This window comes from Scyliorhinus torazame, chromosome 5 (genome assembly GCF_047496885.1).
Source record: "Scyliorhinus torazame isolate Kashiwa2021f chromosome 5, sScyTor2.1, whole genome shotgun sequence".
NCBI classification, from domain to species: domain Eukaryota; kingdom Metazoa; phylum Chordata; class Chondrichthyes; order Carcharhiniformes; family Scyliorhinidae; genus Scyliorhinus; species Scyliorhinus torazame.
The window spans coordinates 153,330,574-153,349,153 of NC_092711.1; the positions used below are offsets into that span (position 1 = coordinate 153,330,574).

Genomic DNA, 18,580 nt, shown 5'->3' on the forward strand with positions numbered 1-18,580 from the left:
AAGAACAGACCAGTAAGGGGCAAATACAGGTGAAGCCAGCTACCCAGACTACCACCGGACTGAAACAATCAGAGATACACCATTGGTGGGATATATTTGTTCTGGGAACAGCAGGGAATGTCTAACTATTTGGTGGGAAATAACTAGAATGGGGATGACTGTTGTCACAGCGATGATGCTCACTGTGTGCTGCTGGCTAACAGGACTGCCCAACACCCAGGACACGTCTCTTTACATCCCAAAGGCACCCTTACAACCGTGCCAAGGGGAAAGGTTTGAAGCTGGTATTTAGAGCAATTTAGATTAGGGTGCCTCCTGAGATTTGAAGGACTGGCCATCCGAAGGATCCAAGGGGCAACTCAACATAAAATTGGCCTGTTTTGGGTAAACCAAAGGCCATTAGGGGGGACTAAAAGGGTTAATAAATCAAATCATATCAGTTTATGTAAAACCCTATACAGGTTTTTAAATAGAACCCAGGTGGTTTTACATGGTCTGCTGCTTGCTATATTCCTGCAGATAGAAACAAGTTTGCAGTGACCAGTTACTGCAACAGATAAGCATTCAAGGATTTTTAATTTCAGCAAGAATGTAGACACACAAGCATGCAGCTGCCACCCATGTGGTTCTCACAGAACACAGGACAATGGGATGGCAGTAGAGGTACCACAGCCCGTGTGTACATTTTATCTCATATATGTCCAGCAGCTCGTAGACACGTAGAGACAGATATGTGCTTGATGATATTATAATACTATGTACGTGCCATGATTATGATTGGTAATTATACTCCGATGAATTGCATTATGTAATCCTAATTATTAGTTGTGAATGGACATTGATAATTTCTGAACAATGTATTCTTTTCATTGGTGTATGTTAATTACCTGAAAGATAAGAAAGGATATAACTACTCTGTATTTTCTGTGATCGAGGAGCTGGCAAGACACTTGGTGGGTGTGTAGCTCCCTTGCTTATGATTGAATAAAGAGGTTCTTGAACTGAAACACTTTGTGTGTCATCTGGCCAGTTGGTCATAACCATGAAACTCCCACAACAGATTCACAGGGATGATACGAGAACTGAGAGTGTTTAAGTTACAGAAGCATGTGAAATAAAATGGATGGATTAGTTGCACAGGTAGATGTAATAGGGCATGATATCGTTGGGATTATGCAGACATGGCTCCATGGTGACCAAGGATGGGAACTAATTATTGAGGGCTATTCAGTTCTTAGGCAGGACAGACAGAAAGGAAAAGGTGGTGGCGTTGCATTGTTGATTAAAGAAGATATTGATACAATATTGAGGAAAAATTTTAGCACGGACGATTTGGAATCAATTTTTGTTATGTTAAGAAACACCAATGGCAACACACATTTGTAGGGGTGGTATACAGACCACTAAACTGCAGTGGTAATGCATTAGACAGGAAATCAGATGTATGTTGTCATAATATCCACGCATGTATATAATGAAGTGCAGACAGGCAATGATTGATACACAAGATGATCAGTAAGCACACAGCACAGTGCAGCCAATCACCAGACAGGACACTACCACTATAAAGCCAGAGAGCACTAGGTTTCCCGCTCTCTCTAGACCCAGCCACTGAGATAGTCAGAGTCCACGAGCTAGCCAGTGCAAACACCATGCGGTAGCTAGTAAGTCTTGTCAGGCTAGTACAAGGTCTCCAGTCAGTTCAGTGTAGTGTCGACCCACAGTTAAATATGTATGTTAGTTCTATCGTTCAATAAAACCGTGTTGGATCTTCTACAGTGTTAGAGGTCTGTTTATCGCATTGCTGCATCAAGTGCAGTCCACACCGAACCGACCTGCCTAACACATCATATGTGACAAAGGAACATCTGTGATTATGGGTGACTTTAATCTGCATACACATTGGTGAGTCAAATTAGTCACAGTACAATAGAGGAGGAATTTCTGGAGTGTACATGGGAGGGTTTTCTGGACCAGTATGTTGAGAAACCAACAAGGGAACAGGCCATCTTGGACTGGGTGCTGTGCAATGAGAATGGATTAGTTGGCAATCTAGTTGTGAGAGAACCGTTGGGAATGAATGACCACAATTTGAACAAGGCCAGCAGCGGGGTTTCAATTCCCGTAACGGCCTCCCCGAACAGGTGCCGGAATGTGGCGACTCGGGGCTTTTCACAGTAACTTCATTACTGAAAGGAAGAACAGTGGGCAGATTATGCAGGAATTCAAGGAACGAATAGGTGAACTCCAAAAGTTGTTTATTCCTATTTGGCGCAAGAGTAGAAAGGGAACTGTGGCCAAACCATGGCTTACAAGGGAAATTAGAGATAGTATTAGATTCAAAGAAGAGGCATACAAATTAGCAAGAAACGTAACAGACTTGAGGATTGGAAACCGTTTAAAATTCAGCAAAGGTGGACCAAGGGATTGATTGAGAAGAGGAAAATACAATATGAAAGTAAGCTAGCGGGGAACGTAAAAACTGACTGTAAAAGTTTCTAGAGGTATGTAAGGAGAAAAAGATTGATAAAAAAGAATGTAGGCCCCTTACAATCAGAAACGGGGGAATTCATAATGGGGAACAAAGAAATGGCTGAGGGACTAAAACTGTACTTTGCTTCTGTCATCACAAAGGAAGACATGAATAATGTACCAGAAGTTCTGAGGAACACAAGTTTTAGTGAGGAGCTGAAGGAAATTAGTAGAGAAATTGTTTGGGGGAAATTAATGGGATTGAAGGTGGATAAACCTCCAGGGCCTGACAATCTTCATCCCAGAGTACTAAGGAAATAGCCCTAGAAATAGATCTATTGGTGGTCAGTTTGCAAACTTCTGGATTCTTGAATGGTTCCTACAGATTGGTGTGCAGCTAATATAACCTCACTATTCAAAAAGGGAGGTAGAGAGAAAACAGGGAACTATAGACCAGTGAGCCTAAAGTCAGTAGTAGGAACTTGCTAGAGCCCATTATCAAGGATTTCATAGCACAGCATTTGGAAAGCAAGGGTGTAATTAGAAAAATTATGGATTTATGAAAGGGAAATCATGCTTGACAAATGTACTGGAATTCTTTGAAGATGTAACTAGTAGTGTTCATGAGGGAGAACCAGTGAATGTGGTTTATTTAAACTTTCAGTAGGTTTTTGACAAGGTCTCACAAAGCAGATTACTATGTAAAGTAAAGTGCTTGAGATTGCGGGTAGAGTCTTGAGATGGATAGAAAGCTGGTTAGCAGACAGGAAGCAAAAAGATGGAATTAATGGTCCTTTTCTGATTGGCAGGGAGTTGCTAGTGGGGTAACACAGGGATCTAACAGACCTCCGGTGGCGGGTCTGAGTGAGTAACTCGCTCATTTGGTGGCTCCTGCTCTGGCTGGACTTTTGGACCTTTCCCCCCATGTTTTTTTCGGTTTTAAAAGCTAGTCTCGAAGGTGGAGGCAATTGGGCACCGTTTCCACATATTGGTGTATGGAAAAAAGAACCAGAAGTGCACAAAAAGGAAGAAATAAGAAGACAAACAAGGGCTGGGTTGAAGCTGCAACAGAAAATAACATGGCTGATGACCGGACCCCTGGTGTGACGGCCCAGCGATCAACGGAGCAGTTGATGCAGGCCATCCAGGATGGCTTTGCCAAGCAGAAACGGGACTGCCTGGATCTGATAAAGGAGTCGATTGATTGGCTGGAACACAGATTGGACGCCTAGGATCGGGCAATCCAGAAGCTGGAGAAAGCGCTGGCGGATCAGGAGGAGCACCAAACGGTGGTGGAGCTGGAGGCGGGGATGCTGAAGGATCAGCAGAAAAGGCTTCTGGAGAAGGTAGAGGACCTGGAGAATAGGTCCCGCCGGCAGAACTTAAGAATCGTTGGACTCCCGGAGGGGGCTGAGGGAGCTGATGCTGGCGCATACATTGCGGGTATGTTTCAGAAGCTTTTGGGAGATGGGGCATTTCCCCAACCCGTGGAGGTGGATAGGGCGTACAGAGCGCTGGCAAGGAAACCGTGAGCGGGAGACCCTCCGAGGGTGATGGTAGTTAGGTTCCACAGGTTCCTTGACAAGGAATGTGTTCTTCAGTGGGTCAAGCGTACGCGGAGCTGTAAGTGGGGCAACAGTATCCTGCGTGTTTACCAGGACCTGAGCGTGGAGGTGGGCAGGAAGAGGGCAGGCTTCAACCAAATCAAGGCAATCTTTTTTAAGAAGCAGGTGAAGTTTCGGTTGTTGTATCTGGCTCATCTCTGCATCACATATGAGGACCAGCACCATTATTTTGAGGTGCCCGAGGACGCGATGGACTTTGCGAAAAGAAAAGGGCAGATGGTGAACTGAGAACTTTTTGAACTATGATGTAACTTTTTGAATTATGTTTGTCTTTTTTCTCTTCTGTATTTGAGTTCTGTTTAAGAAGGGGGAAGCAAAAGTTATTCGTTTTTGGGTTTTCTTTCTTTGTTCAAATGGGGGTGGTTGGCAGTGCCTTTTACTTTGAATTACTTTGAATTGCATTATTGTGGGATTTTCTTTTAACTGGGTGACTGTTTGGGGACGGCTTGATGAGAGAAGTTGTTTGGATGAGGGGGGGGGGAGGCGAGGGAGGGAACAATAGGTGGGAGACTATCTGGCGCTGGAGGCGAGGGCCACCAAGCTAGCTGGGTGAGCTAGCTTACGGAAGCAAAGTGGGGGGTGTGCATATGGTTAGTTTATGGCATGGGTTAGGTTACTGAGTGTTGTTGCTAGTGGGGGGAGGGGGGGTAGTTGTTCTGCTGATGAGGGAAGGACTTGGGTTGAGGGACAGAGTGGAGGTCGGGGGTGGGGGCTTCCGGGGGGCGGGTCGGAGGAGGCACGGTGCAGGGGCTGCAGGCGGGACCAAGAAAGGGGATGGCTGATCGGTGGAGGGGGGGCACGGTGCCCCCAACTAGGCTGATCAGTTGGAATGTTAGATGGCTAAATGGGCTGGTCAAGAGGGCACGTGTGTTCACGCATCTGAGGGGTCTGAAGGCGGATGTGGTAATGCTGCAGGAGACACACCTGAGGGTGGCGGATCAGGTCAGATTAAGGAAAGGCTGGGTAGTCAGGTCTTTCATTCAGGGTTGATCACAAAGACGAGAGGGGTCGCGATCTTGATTAACAAGTGGGTGCTATTTGAGGTGGGCAGCATAGTTTTGGATGGGGGGCGTGGGTTGAACTGCAGGTTAGTGAAGAAGGTTATCAGTGCCCGCAATGGAGGTTAGATGTAGGGCTATTGGCGGATGAAGCGGTGTGCAAGAGACTGAGGAAATGCTTGCAAAATTACCTGCAAGTAAATGACATGGGGGAAGTCTCAGCAGCGGTGGTCTGGGAGGCACTGAAGGCAGTGGTGAGAGGGGAGCTGATTTTGATCCGGGCCTACAGGGACAGGACGGATAGGGCAGAGACGGACCGACTGGTAAAGGAGATTTTACAGATAGACAGGAGGTACGCGGAGACCCCGGAGGCAGAGCTTTTAAGGCAACGACAGAGGCTGCAGGCTGAGTTTGGCGTGCTGACCACAGGGAATGCACTGGAGCAGCTTAGAAAGGCGAGGGGAGCGATTTATGAACACAGGGAGAAAGCCAGCAGAATGCTTGCACAGCAACTCAGAAAGAGGGAGGCAGCTACGGAAATAGGGAAAGTAATGGATGGGGAGGGGAACTTGGTGGGAGATTCGGCAGGGGTGAACAAGGCGTTCAGGGACTTCTATAGTAGGCTGTACATATCGGAGCCCCCTACGGGGCCGGAGGGGTGAGATGTTTCTTGGATGTTTCTTTCTCCCAAAAGTGGGCAGGGAGCTGATAAAAGGGCTAGGGGCCCTGATCAGGGTTGAAGAGATATTGGAGGGCCTGAAGGCCATGCAGTCGGGTAAAGCCCCGGGGCCGGACGGGTACCCAGCGGAGTTCTATAAAAAGTTCTCCGGGATATTGGGGCCAGTGCTGGTCAAGGTTTTCAATGAGGCAAGGGACAGAGGGGTTCTGCCCCCGACGATGTCACAGACTACGATTTCGTTGATTCTGAAATGGAACAAGAACCCGGAGTTATGCGGGTCTTACAGGCCGATATCCCTGCTGAATGTGGATGCCAAATTGCTGGCCAAAATGTTGTCCTCCAGGATTGAGGATTGTGTGCTGGACATTATCATGGAGGACCAGACGGGGTTTGTTAAGGGCAGGCTGTTGGTGGCCAATGTAAGAAGGCTGTTAAATGTGATAATGATGCCCCCAGAAAGTAGGGAGGTGGAGGTAGTAGTTGCGATGGATGCGGACAAGGCTTTTGACCGGGTTGAGTGGGATTATTTATGGGAGGTACTGGGCCGATTTGGATTTGGGAGGGGCTTTATCGATTGGATCAGGCTGCTGTACCAGGCTCCTGTGGCAAGAGTACGGACGAACAGGACGACTTCTGACTACTTTAGATTGCACTGGGGGACGAGACAGGGATGCCCCCTCTCCCCACTGCTGTTCACGTTAGCTATAGAGCCATTAGCAATTGTTCTGAGAGCTTCAAGGGGTTGGAAGGGGCTGGTCCGAGGGTGAGGGGTGGGGGGGGGGGGGGGGCAGTGGAACACAGAGTCTCGCTTTATGCGGACGACCTACTCCAATACATTTCGGATCCAATAGAGGGGATGGACGAAATCATGGGAATATTAGGGGAATTTGGCCGGTTCTCGGGGTACAAACTAAAGATGGGGAAAAGAGAGATGTCTGTAGTTCAGGCGAGGGGTCAGGAGAGGCGACTGGGGGAGCTGCCGTTTAGATTAGTAGGGGACAGTTTCAGATATCTAAGTATACAAGTGGCGCGGGACTGGGGCCGGTTACATAAATTGAACTTGTCCCGTTTAGTAGAGCAAATGAGGGACGACTATCGGAGATGGGATGCACTCCCATTGTCGCTAGCTGGGAGAGTGCAGACGGTGAAAATGACGGTCTTCCCAGAGATTTCTGTTTGTATTTCAATGTCTCCCCATCTTCATTCCGCGGTCCTTTTTTAAGCAGGTCAACAAAATTATCATGGGGCTTTGTGTGGGTGAGCAGGTCCCCGCGAGTGAGGAAGGCGATGCTCGAGCGGAGTCGGGGAGAGGGGGGGCTTGCGTTGACGAATTTTAGTAACTATTACTGGGCGGCTAACATAGCCATGATTAGGAAGTGGGTGGTGGGGGCGGGGCGGCCTGGGAGCGGATGGAGGCGGCCTTGTGTAAGGGCACCAGTCTGGGGGCGTTGGTAACGGCGCCTCTGCCCTTCCCGCCGGCGCGGTACTCCACCAGCCCCGTAGTGGTGCGGCCCTGAGAGTCTGGGGACAATGGAGGAGGTATGTGGGAGCAGTGGGAGCATTGATTTGGTCCCCAATCTGTGATAATCACCGGTTTGCCCCGGGGAGCATGGATGGGGGGTTCCGAATATGGCGGAGGGCGAGGATTGAGAGGATGGGGGATTTGTTCATAGAAGGGAGCTTTCCGAGCATGGAGGAGAAGTTTGGGTTGGCGAGGGGGAACGATTTCAGATATCTACAGGTGCGGGACTTTCTGGGTAGACAGGTATCATCCTTCCCACTCCTGCCACTAAGGGGGATCTAGGATAGGGTAGTTTCCAGAGGATGGGTGGGGGAGAGGAGCGTCTCTGACATCTACAAAGAACTCATGGGGGCAGAGGAGACGCAGACCGAGGAGCTGAAGCATAAGTGGGAGGAGGAGCTTGGAGGTGAGATACAGGATGGCCTATGGGCGGATGCGTTGAGTAGAGTCAGCGCGACCGCAACATGCGCCAGGCTTAGCCTGATCCAATTCAAGGTTGTTCACCGGGCTCACATGGCAGCGGCCCGGATGAGCAGATTCTTTGGGGTAGAGGACAGGTGCGCAAAATGTGCGGGAGGACCAGCGAACCTTGTTCACATGTTCTGGGCGTGTCCAAAACTTAGGGGATACTGGCAGGGGTTTGCTGACGTCATGTCCAAGGTATTAAAAACAAGGGTGGTGCTGAGTCCAGAGGTGGCGATGTTTGGGGTGTTGGAGGATATTTTACTGCAAATGGCTCGGGCGTTGATGAGGCCACAACTGTAGCATTATGAGCAGTTTTGATGGCCTTATCTGAGGAGGGATGTTGTTGCTGTGGAGGAAATGCAGCAAAGGTTTACCCGGCTGATTCCTGGGATTGCAGGACTGGAAATTTGGTGAGGATTATATTCATTGGAGTTCAGAAGAGTGAGAGGGGATCACTGAGAAACTTATAAAATTCTAACCGGATTAGGTGGGGTAGATACAGAAAGAATGTTCTTGATGGTGGAAGTCCAGAACTAGGGTTCATAGTTTGAGGATGAGGGGTAAACCTTTTAGGACTGAGGTGAGGAGAAAATTTTTCACCAAGGGAGTGGTGATCTGTGGAATTCACTACCACAAGTAATTGGGACCAAAACATTGTCTAATTTCAATAAGTTAGATATAACTCTCGGGGGCTAAAGGGATCAAGGGTATTGAACTTGAAGATCAGCCATGATCTTGTCTCACCCCACAACCCAAAGATATGCAGAGTAGGCGAGTTGGTCATGCCAAATTGTCCCTTAATTGAAAAAAAATTAAGAAAAAGATCAGCCATGATCACAATGAATGGCACAGCAGGCTCAATGGACTGAATGCCCCCCTTCTGCTTCTATTTCTGATGTTTGTTTCTATGCGATAGATTGAACTGGTTGTGGCTATTTCCTCTGGGGAAGAGAAGGCTGAAGACTGACCGGATAGAGACTTTAATGGGTGTGTTAGGGTTGACGTCATCAAGTCATCACTTTGATTACAGGATAGAAATTCGGAACTAGCAATTCTAGTTGTGACAGAAATTCTTCTTCCTCTCAATCTATAAATAAATGTCTATCCCCCACACACTCCCTCTTCCCTATTGATTGTAATACTAATTAATTCCTCTATCCTCCTCCTGCTTTCTCCCAATTCTCCTCCCCTGAAGATGCTCACTCTCGGTTTCACTTTCACTCTCACCTCCTGCCCTCCCAAATATGCCACCCAGGTGTCTAAATCTTTACACCTAAAGTTAACAAACTGTTTGCTGAGGGGGGCGTCACAATCCAATCCAGTGACTGCCCACATGCACTTTGTGTCAGGGTGGGGTCACTACACCCTCCCACTCCCACTCCCACTTTTCATCCCAGTCCCGGGAGTTTGGAGCCTGGGCTCCGGATAAGTAATGGCGGTCGTAGCCCCCACAATCCCAGGCGCTAGAGAAACCGCTCTATCCGCCGCGCGGGCCGGTGACCCAGGACTGCGCATGTTCGAGGGAGAGAGGAAGTTGCGCATTTACAGAAAAAGCCGATTCCCATTGGCCAATGATACGCACTTACTGAGGTAAAAAGTTCTTCCATGGCCACGTGACATCCGGTGTCCATTGTCTTCAGTCGGCGGGCAGCCAATGGAAAGGATGGGAGGACCGGAAAGACTCTGGTCCTCCAGACAATCAAAGCGCGGGCTTTGTGTGAATGAAGATTGAGTTTCACAGACTGAAACCTCCCCCTGTCTCTAACATCTGTGAGTAAAACACTTTATTTTCTCCCCCTTTCCATTTCTTTTCTCATTCTCACCTTCAGTTGGTAACTTGCAGCAACTGAAGGGAAAGGAAGTGAATCCAGGGAGGGTGCAGACTCTGCAAAGCTTGGCCCAGGTCTCTCTCTTTTAAAGACATTACCTGAGGAAGGAGCTATGCTCTGAAAGCTAGTGATTTGAAACAAACCTGTTGGACTTTAACTTGGGTATGTAAAACTTCTTACTGTGCCCAGCTCAGTCCAACGCAGGCATCGCCACTTAAAGACATTGACATCCTTTGCTCACTCAGCTTCACACATTTATTTGTCTGGCTAAAAGGATGGTCTCTTTCCTAATGGTCACAATTAAAGGGCTGGTTTCCCCAGGAGATGGCTGACATTTAAGGGGACAGTAAATTAATATCGGACAGAGAAATGTCTAGTATTGTTATATGGTACAGATTAGATATATTGATTTATGGTTCTGTAAGAATATACATTTATTTCTAGATATGTAATATAGAATCTCTGCAGTGCAGAAGGAGACCATTTCATCCATTGAGCCTGCACTGACCCTTTGACCCATGTCCCCCCCCCCCCCCCCTGCTCCAATCCACCCTATCCCCGAATCCTAAACTGCACATCCCTGGACAGTCGGGGGCATTTTAGCATGTCCAATCCACCTAACCAATGCAGGAATGCATCTTTAGACTGTGGGAGGAAATCGGAGCACCCGGAGGAAACCCACATAGACACAGGGAGAATGTGCAAACTCCACACAGACAGTGACCCAATGCTGGAATTAAACCCAGCTCCCTGGTGCTGTGAGGCAGCAGTGCTAACCACTGTGCCAACCTGCCACCCATACTGGATAGTAATGTAGCTACTTTATATATTTCCAGTCATAGAGTCATTACAACACTTGACAGAGTCCATTTGGTAACTCAAGTTAATGCTGTCTCCCTGTAAACAATCCACTCAGCCTCATTCCTCCTCTCTATCCTTGTTCCCCTGCAAGTTTATTTTCTTCAAATGCCCATCCTATTGCATTTTGAAGTTATTGGTCATCTCCTCTTCTGCCACCCTTGTGTCAAGTGAGTACCCGGTCATGACCACTCGATGATGAAATAAAATTCTTCCTCAGAATCTCGCCATCTCTAATCAGTAAATATACTTGGATGGAGATTCTTTACTCTTGTACAGGTTGTGGTGAGTTTAGATTTGTTGATCAGCATCAATCAACACCACCATGAGAATTGGGAGGGGAAGGAAGTGAATGCAGTCTTTATATTACACATATTTTTAGTCCAGTGACATAGTCATCTATCTCTGGCAGCCTACATTAAGATTTTCAGGTCCCTGTGTCCAGGACAGGAAGCAGTGAGCATGGATCTGTCAATCACCCTAAATCAGCACCTTCAGGAGAATTGGGAGGGTGAATATTAGATACAGCAGAGTGAGAATGGAGGGAGTGTGGGACGGAGATTTACAGCTTTTGGGGAACGAGAGAGGAAAGAATGTTCCAGAGAAACTAGAATTGTCTGTTCTGAATTTCTATCCTGTACTGACAGTGATGTCTTTTGTAAACTCCTTTTACAGGATATTAGAAGATGAGAATTTACAGACACAAATCTCAAATCAAACGTCACATCAAGAACTGACCATCATTCAGCTCATCAGGACTTTTAATATCATCATGAATCTAGAAGTAGAAATGTTTGTCTGTTCTGTCTGCTTCAGAAGATTTTATGCATCAGTGTGACTGTAAAAGCACCGAGACACACACATCCGAGTGAGAGTGTTCCAGTGCACGAACTGTGGAAAGAGCGTTAACCAGTTACGCAGCCTGAAAAAGTGTTACTCCATTCACAGTGGGGGGAAACCAGCATATGTTCTGTGTGAGGCGTCAACTGATTGTCCAACCTGGAGAGACACAAGGACACCCGCATCATGGAGAAACAGTGGAAATGTGGGGACTGTGGTAAGGGATTCAGGTGCCCATCTGAGCTGGAAACTCATCAACGCAGTCACACTGAGGAGAGGCCTTTCTCTTGTTCTGTGTGTGGGAAGGGATTCACTCAGTTTTCCAACCTGCGGACACACCAGCGAGTTCACACTGGGGAGAGGCCATTCACCTGCTCTGAGTGTGGGAAGGGATTCCGTGATTCATTCAACCTGCAGACACACCAGCGAATTCACACTGGGGAGAGGCCATTCACTTGCTCTCAGTGTGGGAAGGAATTCAGTTATTCATCCCAACTGCTGACGCATAAGAGAGTTCACACCGGGGAGGGGCCGTTCACCTGCTCTGAGTGTGGAAAGGGATTCACTTGGTTACGTAACCTGCTGAGACACAATATCACTCATACCCAGGAGAGACCCTTTAAATGTTCTGACTGTGGGAGCGGCTTCAAAAGCTCTCAGGACCTGATGATTCACCAGCGCATTCACACTGAGGAGAGACCGTTCAGCTGCTCTGAATGCACAAGGAGGTTTAGAACCTCATCTAAACTGCAGAGACACCAGCGGGTTCATACCGGGGAGAGGCCATTCACCTGCTCTCAGTGTGGGAAGGGATTCACTCAGTCATCCCACCTGCGGATACACCAGCGAGTTCACACCGGGGAGAGGCCGTTCACCTGCTCTCAGTGTGGGAAGGGATTCACTGACTTATCCAACCTGCGGATACACCAGCGGGTTCACACTGGGGAGAGGCCGTTCACCTGCTCTCCGTGTGGGAAGGGATTTACTCAGTTATCCAGCTTGCAGATACACCAGCGAGTTCACACAGGGGAGAGGCCCTTCACCTGCTCAGTGTGGGAAGGGATTCACTCGGTCCACATCCCTGCTGAGACACCAGCGAGTTCACGAGTGATGACAGGGATTGGATTCTGCTGTTAATCACATCCAGGACAGAACCATGTTCATTCTGACACTTGGTGAAGTGGGAGGGCCGGAGGGTTTCTTTCTGCTGGACTGGCCGGACTCACGACTTTTCTTCCAGTGGGCTGATGCTCTTTAAGCCTGGGAGAGCACATTTCCACTGAAATGATCCACAAAAGGGTTGAGGGACATTTAAAAAAAAATTATCTTTATTGTCACAAGTAGGCTTACATTAACATTGCACTGACGTTACTGTGAAATTTTAACCGGTATAGAAAATAGTGTTTTTCCTCCACTACAGGTAGATCAAAAATAAATCCCGGTCTTTTCAGCGATCCTAACAGGTGATTCAGAGCCACAAGTTTCAACTTCCCATTTGAGTCTCGAGCACCTTTCTGTCTCTCCATTCTCGTGTCAATGTCAGCCAGGCAACGGAGCTGAGGGCTGAAGTTAGCTGTGAATACCCTGTTGGGAATCTGCCATGGACATCACACAAACAGAGAGACAGCTAGGTTCTGGAGGACTGACTGGGAAATGGGCCTCCAACTAATCGGGGGGTGATGGTGCTGGAATAGGAGCTGGAATCAGTAGAAAGAAGAACCGTTGTTTCTGGTTGAGCTTTGTGTGAGCTGTGCGACCATGATGATATATGCAATAGCTAACCAGGTAATATGTTGTGATGAGGGTTTAGAAACAGACCCTGGGTAGACGAGTTCACTGAAGCTTTGGACTTGTCAGCTGTACAGTGAAACTAGGCGTCCAACAGCCACAGAAACCTCTGATATTGGACACTGGGTTTAACCCTGTTCTGTATTAAACAGACCTATCTAATACTGGGTTATTGTGATATAGTTAATCTGACCCTTAATTCATTCAATTCTAGCAATTAATAACATTGATTCAAGTATAGTGTTTGCTCTGTTAATCTGTGAATAAAGTGGTGTCAGTTCATGCAAATCTGTGTCTGGACTCAATTTCATTACTTATTTTTGTTACTGACTGGGTTCTCTCCCACCCAGTTTCAGTACACTGACTGGGTTCTCTCTCTCTCACAGTTTCTCTCAGTACACTGACTGGGTTTTCTCTCTCTCGCAGTTTCTCTCAGTACACTGACTGGGGTCTCTCTCTCTCAAAGTTTCTCTCAGTACACTGACTGGGTTCTCTCTCTCTCGCAGTTTCTCTCAGTTCACTGACTGGGTTCTCTCTCTCTCGCAGTTTATCTCAGTACACTGACTGTGTTCTCTCTCTCTCACAGTTTCTCTCAGTACACTGACTGGGGTCTCTCTCACATGATTGAGCTGTATAAAATGAGGGGCATAGATAGAGTAGATAGGAACAAATATTTCCCCTTGGTGGAGGGGCCAATGACCAGAGGGCACAGATATAAGGTAAAGAGCAAGAGCTTTAGAGGGATGTGAGGACAAACTCTTTTATCCAGAGGATGGTAGGAGTTTGGAACTCACTGCCTGAAAGGCTGGTGGAGGCAGAGACCCTCGTAACATTTAAGAAATATTTAGATGTTCACTTGCGATCCCAGGGCATTCAAGGCTATGGGCCAAGTGCTGGAAAATGGGATTATAATGGTTAGGTGGTTGTATTTGACCGGCGTGGACGCTATGGACCGAAGGGCCTTTTATGTACTGTGATTCTATGACTGTGACTCTAATTCAGTGTTATAGAGGGATTTGTACAGGAATCACACACCGTCCTGATTTGTTTCTATGTTTCTATTCTTGGGGCTAAAGAGCTCAAAGTACATGGTGGGAAAGCGGGAACAGATTGCTGAGTTGGATTATCAGCCATGATCATAATGAATGGCGGAGCAGACTCTAAGGGATGAATGGCTTCCTCCTGCTATTTTCTATGTTTTTATGATGGGGAACTATATTGTTGTTCCTTCACTGTCACTGGCTCAAAATCCCAGAACTCCGATTTTGTTATTTTTTCATGGGATGTCGGTGTCCGTGGCCAGGCCAGCATTTAATGTCCATTCCTAAATTCCCTTGAGGAAAGTGTTGGTGAGCCGCTTTCTTGAACCTCAGCAGTCCATGTGATGTATGTACACCCATAGAGTAGTTCCAAATTTTGACCTCCCTGACAGACCTTTGGGTGAATCAAAGGGGGCATCACTCTGGCTGCATCATCGATAATGTCACATTAACCAGTGACTCCACAGCAGTCGGTGAACCAAGTGATTCAGGGACAGGTCAGGAATCCCCGGATAGGATTATTAGCGGTTAGTGTGTATCAGAGGTTAGAGTTAGTGCTGCATTTAGTGCTAGGTTTATGGTTATAATTAGTATTTGATATAAGGTTTCAGAGTTTGGGTTATAAGGAGTCTTTGTTAGGTTATGGTTAGGATTGTATCCTGGTCTGGTTAATGGAGATTAGGGGTGTGGGTTATAAAGAATTAGTAGATAATCAGGGTCTACTTTGAGGTTTTATGATCAGTGGTTACTTCAGGTTAAGTTTGGTGTTACAAATGATTAGGATATTTATGGCAGAGATAATGGATATTAGCGGTTAAGGTTATTTGGGTTATGAGTTGAGGTTATTATGATTAAGATTATTAGTGGTTAAGAATAGGGTTACTGTTGGGGGTGAAGGTTCGGGCTATTATGTGTTAGGTTTATGAGGGGCTCTCAGTTCGGATTGAGATTAGTGATCTTTAGGGGCGAGGGTCAGAAACCATTATTGGCAACACATTCTTACCACTCGCTGGGTAAAGAGGTTTCTCATCAAATCCCTATTGGATTATTGAACCCCTTCATAATCTTAAAGATTTCCATCAGGTCTCCCTTCAGTCTTCTCTTTTCTAGAGAAAAGCAGCCCCAGCCTTTCCTGAGGGTGAAATACTCTCAGTCCTGGTATTATTCTTGTGAATCTTTGTTGCACCTTCTCCAGTGCCTCTGTTTCCTTTTTCTAAATGGAGATCACAAATGTTGACAGTGCTCCCAGTGTAGTCTGACCCTGGTTCTGAACAAGTTGGCATAACCTCCCTGTTTTTCAATTCTAACCCTCTAGATTGGAACTCTATATATGGGCCCCACACTTTAGGAAAGAAGTGAAGTTCTCAGAGAGGGTGCAGAGGAGATTTACGAAAACGGCACCAGGGATGAGGGACTTCAGTTATTTAGAGAGATTGGAGCAACTAATTTTTCTTTCTTTAGATCAAGGACAGTATTACGGTGGCAGAAAGGACGTTTGATGAGGACTCGGCTACTGAGGTAGTATGGGCTGAGGTTAGAAACAGGAAAGGAGAGGTCACCCTGTTAGGGGTTTTCTATAGCCTCCAAAAGTTCCAGAGATGTAGAGGAAAGGATTGCAAAGATGATTCTGGATAGGAGCGAAAGCAACAGGGTAGTTGTTATGGGGGACTTTAACTTTCCAAATATTGACTGGAAACTCTATAGTTCGAGTACTTTAGATGGGTCCGTTTTTGTCCAATGTGTGCAGGAGGGTTTCCTGACACAGTATGTAGATAGGCCAATGAGAGGCGAGGCCATATTGGATTTGGTACTGGGTAATGAACCAGGACAGGTGTTAGATTTGGAGGTAGGTGAGCGCTTTGGTGATAATGACCACAATTCGATTACGTTTACTTTAGTGATGGAAAGGGAAAGGTATATACCGCAGAGCAAGAGTTATATCTGGGGGAAAGGCAATTATGATGCGATGAGGTAAGACTTAGGATGCATTGGATGGAGAGGAAAACTGCAGGGCATGGGCACAATGGAAATGTGGAGCTTGTTCAAGGAACAGCTACTGCGTGTCCTTGATAAGTATGTACCTGTCAGGCAGGGAGGAAGTGGTCGAGCAAGGGAACCGTGGTTTACTAAAGCAGTCGAAACATTTGTCAAGAGGAAGAAGGAGGCTTATGTAAAGATGAGACATGCAGGTTCAGTTAGGGCGCTCGAGAGTTACAAGTTAGCTAGGAAGGACCTAAAGAGAGAGCTAAGAAGAGCCAGGAGGGGACATGAGAAGTCTTTGGCAGGTAGGATCAAGGACAATCCTAAAGCTTTCTATAGATATGTCAGGAATAAACGAATGACTAGGGTAAGAGTAGGGCCAGTCAAGGACAGTAGTGGGAAGTTGTGCTTGGAGTCCGAGGAGATAGGAGAGGTGCTAAATGAATATTTTTTGTCAGTCTTCACACAGGAAAAAGACAATGTTGTCGAGGAGAATACTGAGATTCAGGCTTCGAGACTAGAAGGGCTTGAGGTTCATAAGGAGGAGGTGTTAGTAATTCTGGAAAGTGTGAAAATAGATAAGTCGCTGGGCCGGATGGGATTTATCCTAGGATTCTCTGGGAAGCTAGGGAGGAGATTGCTGAGCCTTTGGCTTTGATCTTTAAGTCATCTTTGTCTACATGAATAGTGCCAGAAGACTGGAGGATAGCAAATGTTGTTCCCTTGTTCAAGAAGGGGAGTAGAGACAACTCCGGTAACTATAGACCAGTGAGCCTTACTTCTGTTGTGGGCAAAATCTTGGAAAGGTTTATAAGAGATAGGATGTATAATCACCTGGAAAGGAATAATTTGATTATAGGTAGTCAACACGGTTTTGTGAAGGGTAGGTCTTGCTTCACAAACTTTATTGAGTTCTTTGAGAAGGTGACCAAACATGTGGATGAGGGTAAAGCAGTTGATGTGGTGTATATGGATTTCAGTAAAGCGTTTGATAAGGTTCCCCACGGTAGGCTACTGCAGAAAACACGGAGGCATGGGATTCAGGGTGATTTAGCAGTTTGGATCAGAAATTGGCTAGCTGGAAGAAGACAAAGGATGGTGATTGATGGGAAATGTTCAGACTGGAGTCCAGTTACTAGTGGTGTACCACAAGGATCTGTTTTGGGGCCACTGCTGTTTGTCATTTTTATAAATGACCTGGAGGAGGGTGTAGAAGGATGGGTGAGTAAATTTGCAGATGATACTAAAGTCGGTGGAGTTGTGGACGGTGCGGACAGATGTTACAAGTTACAGAGGGACATAGATAAGCTGCAGCACTGGGCTGAGAGGTGGCAAATGGAGTTTAATGCAGAAAAGTGTGAGGTGATTCATTTTGGAAGGAATAACAGGAAGACAGAGTACTGGGCTAATGGTAAGATTCTTGGCAGTGTGGATGAGCAGAGAGATCTCGGTGTCCATGTACATAGATCCCTGAAAGTTGCCACCCAGGTTGAGAGGGTTGTTAATAAGGCGTACGGTGTGTTAGCTTTTATTGGTAGAGGGATTGAGGTTCGGAGCCATGAGGTCATGTTGCATCTGTACAAAACTCTGGTGCGGCCGCATTTGGAGTATTGCGTGCAATTCTGGTCGCCGCATTATAGGAAGGATGTGGAAGCATTGGAAAGGGTGCAGAGGAGATTTACCAGAATGTTGCCTGGTATGGAGGGAAGATCTTATGAGGAAAGGCTGAGGGACTTGAGGCTGTTTTCGTTAGAGAGAAGAAGGTTAAGAGGTGACTTAATTGAGGCATACAAGATTATCAGAGGATTGGATAGGGTGGTCAGTGAGAGCCTTCTTCCTCGGATGGTGATGTCTAGCACGAGGGGATATAGCTTTAAATTGAGGGGAGATAGATGTAAGACAGATGTCAGAGGTAGGTTCTTTACTCAGAGAGTAGTAAGGGCGTGGAATGCCCTGCTGCCAACACTAAGGGCTTTCAAATGGTCATTGGATAGACATATGGACGATAAGGGATTAGTGTAGATGGGCTTTAGAGTGGTTTCACAGGTCGGTGCAACATCGAGGACCAAAGGGCCTGTACTGCGCTGTAATGTTCTATGTTCTATCACCCCGTTCGTAAACTCGTCAATCACATTGTTTGATAAAATTCTCACGCTGAGAGCAGCGAAGGGACAATTATTGATTTAGGAATTTGAGTAGTGATGTTGTCTGAACCCACTGTTAACTCTGAGACCTTCTCCTCATAGCTGCCTGAGCCTTTTGGTGTCAACCTGAGCCAGAAGAACTGACAGATGATAAAGGGCCATTTGGAGCAAGATGCCCGCAATGACCATAAGACCATAAGACATAGGAGCAGAATTAGGCCACTCGGCCCATCGAGTCTGCTCCGCCATTCAAGCATGGCTGATATTTTTCTCATCCCCATTCTCCTGCCTTCGCCCCATAACTCCTGAACCCCCTATTGATCAAAAATATATCTGTCTC

The 18,580-nt window shown here is 46.7% G+C and overlaps 1 protein-coding gene across 1 annotated transcript; it reads left to right on the forward strand.

The window, feature by feature from the left end:
* Window positions 1-9,413: 9,413 nt before the first annotated feature.
* LOC140422135 (uncharacterized) lies at window positions 9,414-13,364 on the forward strand. The gene is made up of 2 exons (XM_072507133.1): window positions 9,414-9,531; window positions 11,124-13,364. The coding sequence occupies exon 2, from the start codon at window positions 11,475-11,477 to the stop codon at window positions 12,423-12,425; it is 951 nt and encodes a 316-aa protein (XP_072363234.1). The 5' UTR covers window positions 9,414-9,531; window positions 11,124-11,474; the 3' UTR covers window positions 12,426-13,364.
* The last annotated feature ends 5,216 nt before the right edge of the window (window positions 13,365-18,580 follow it).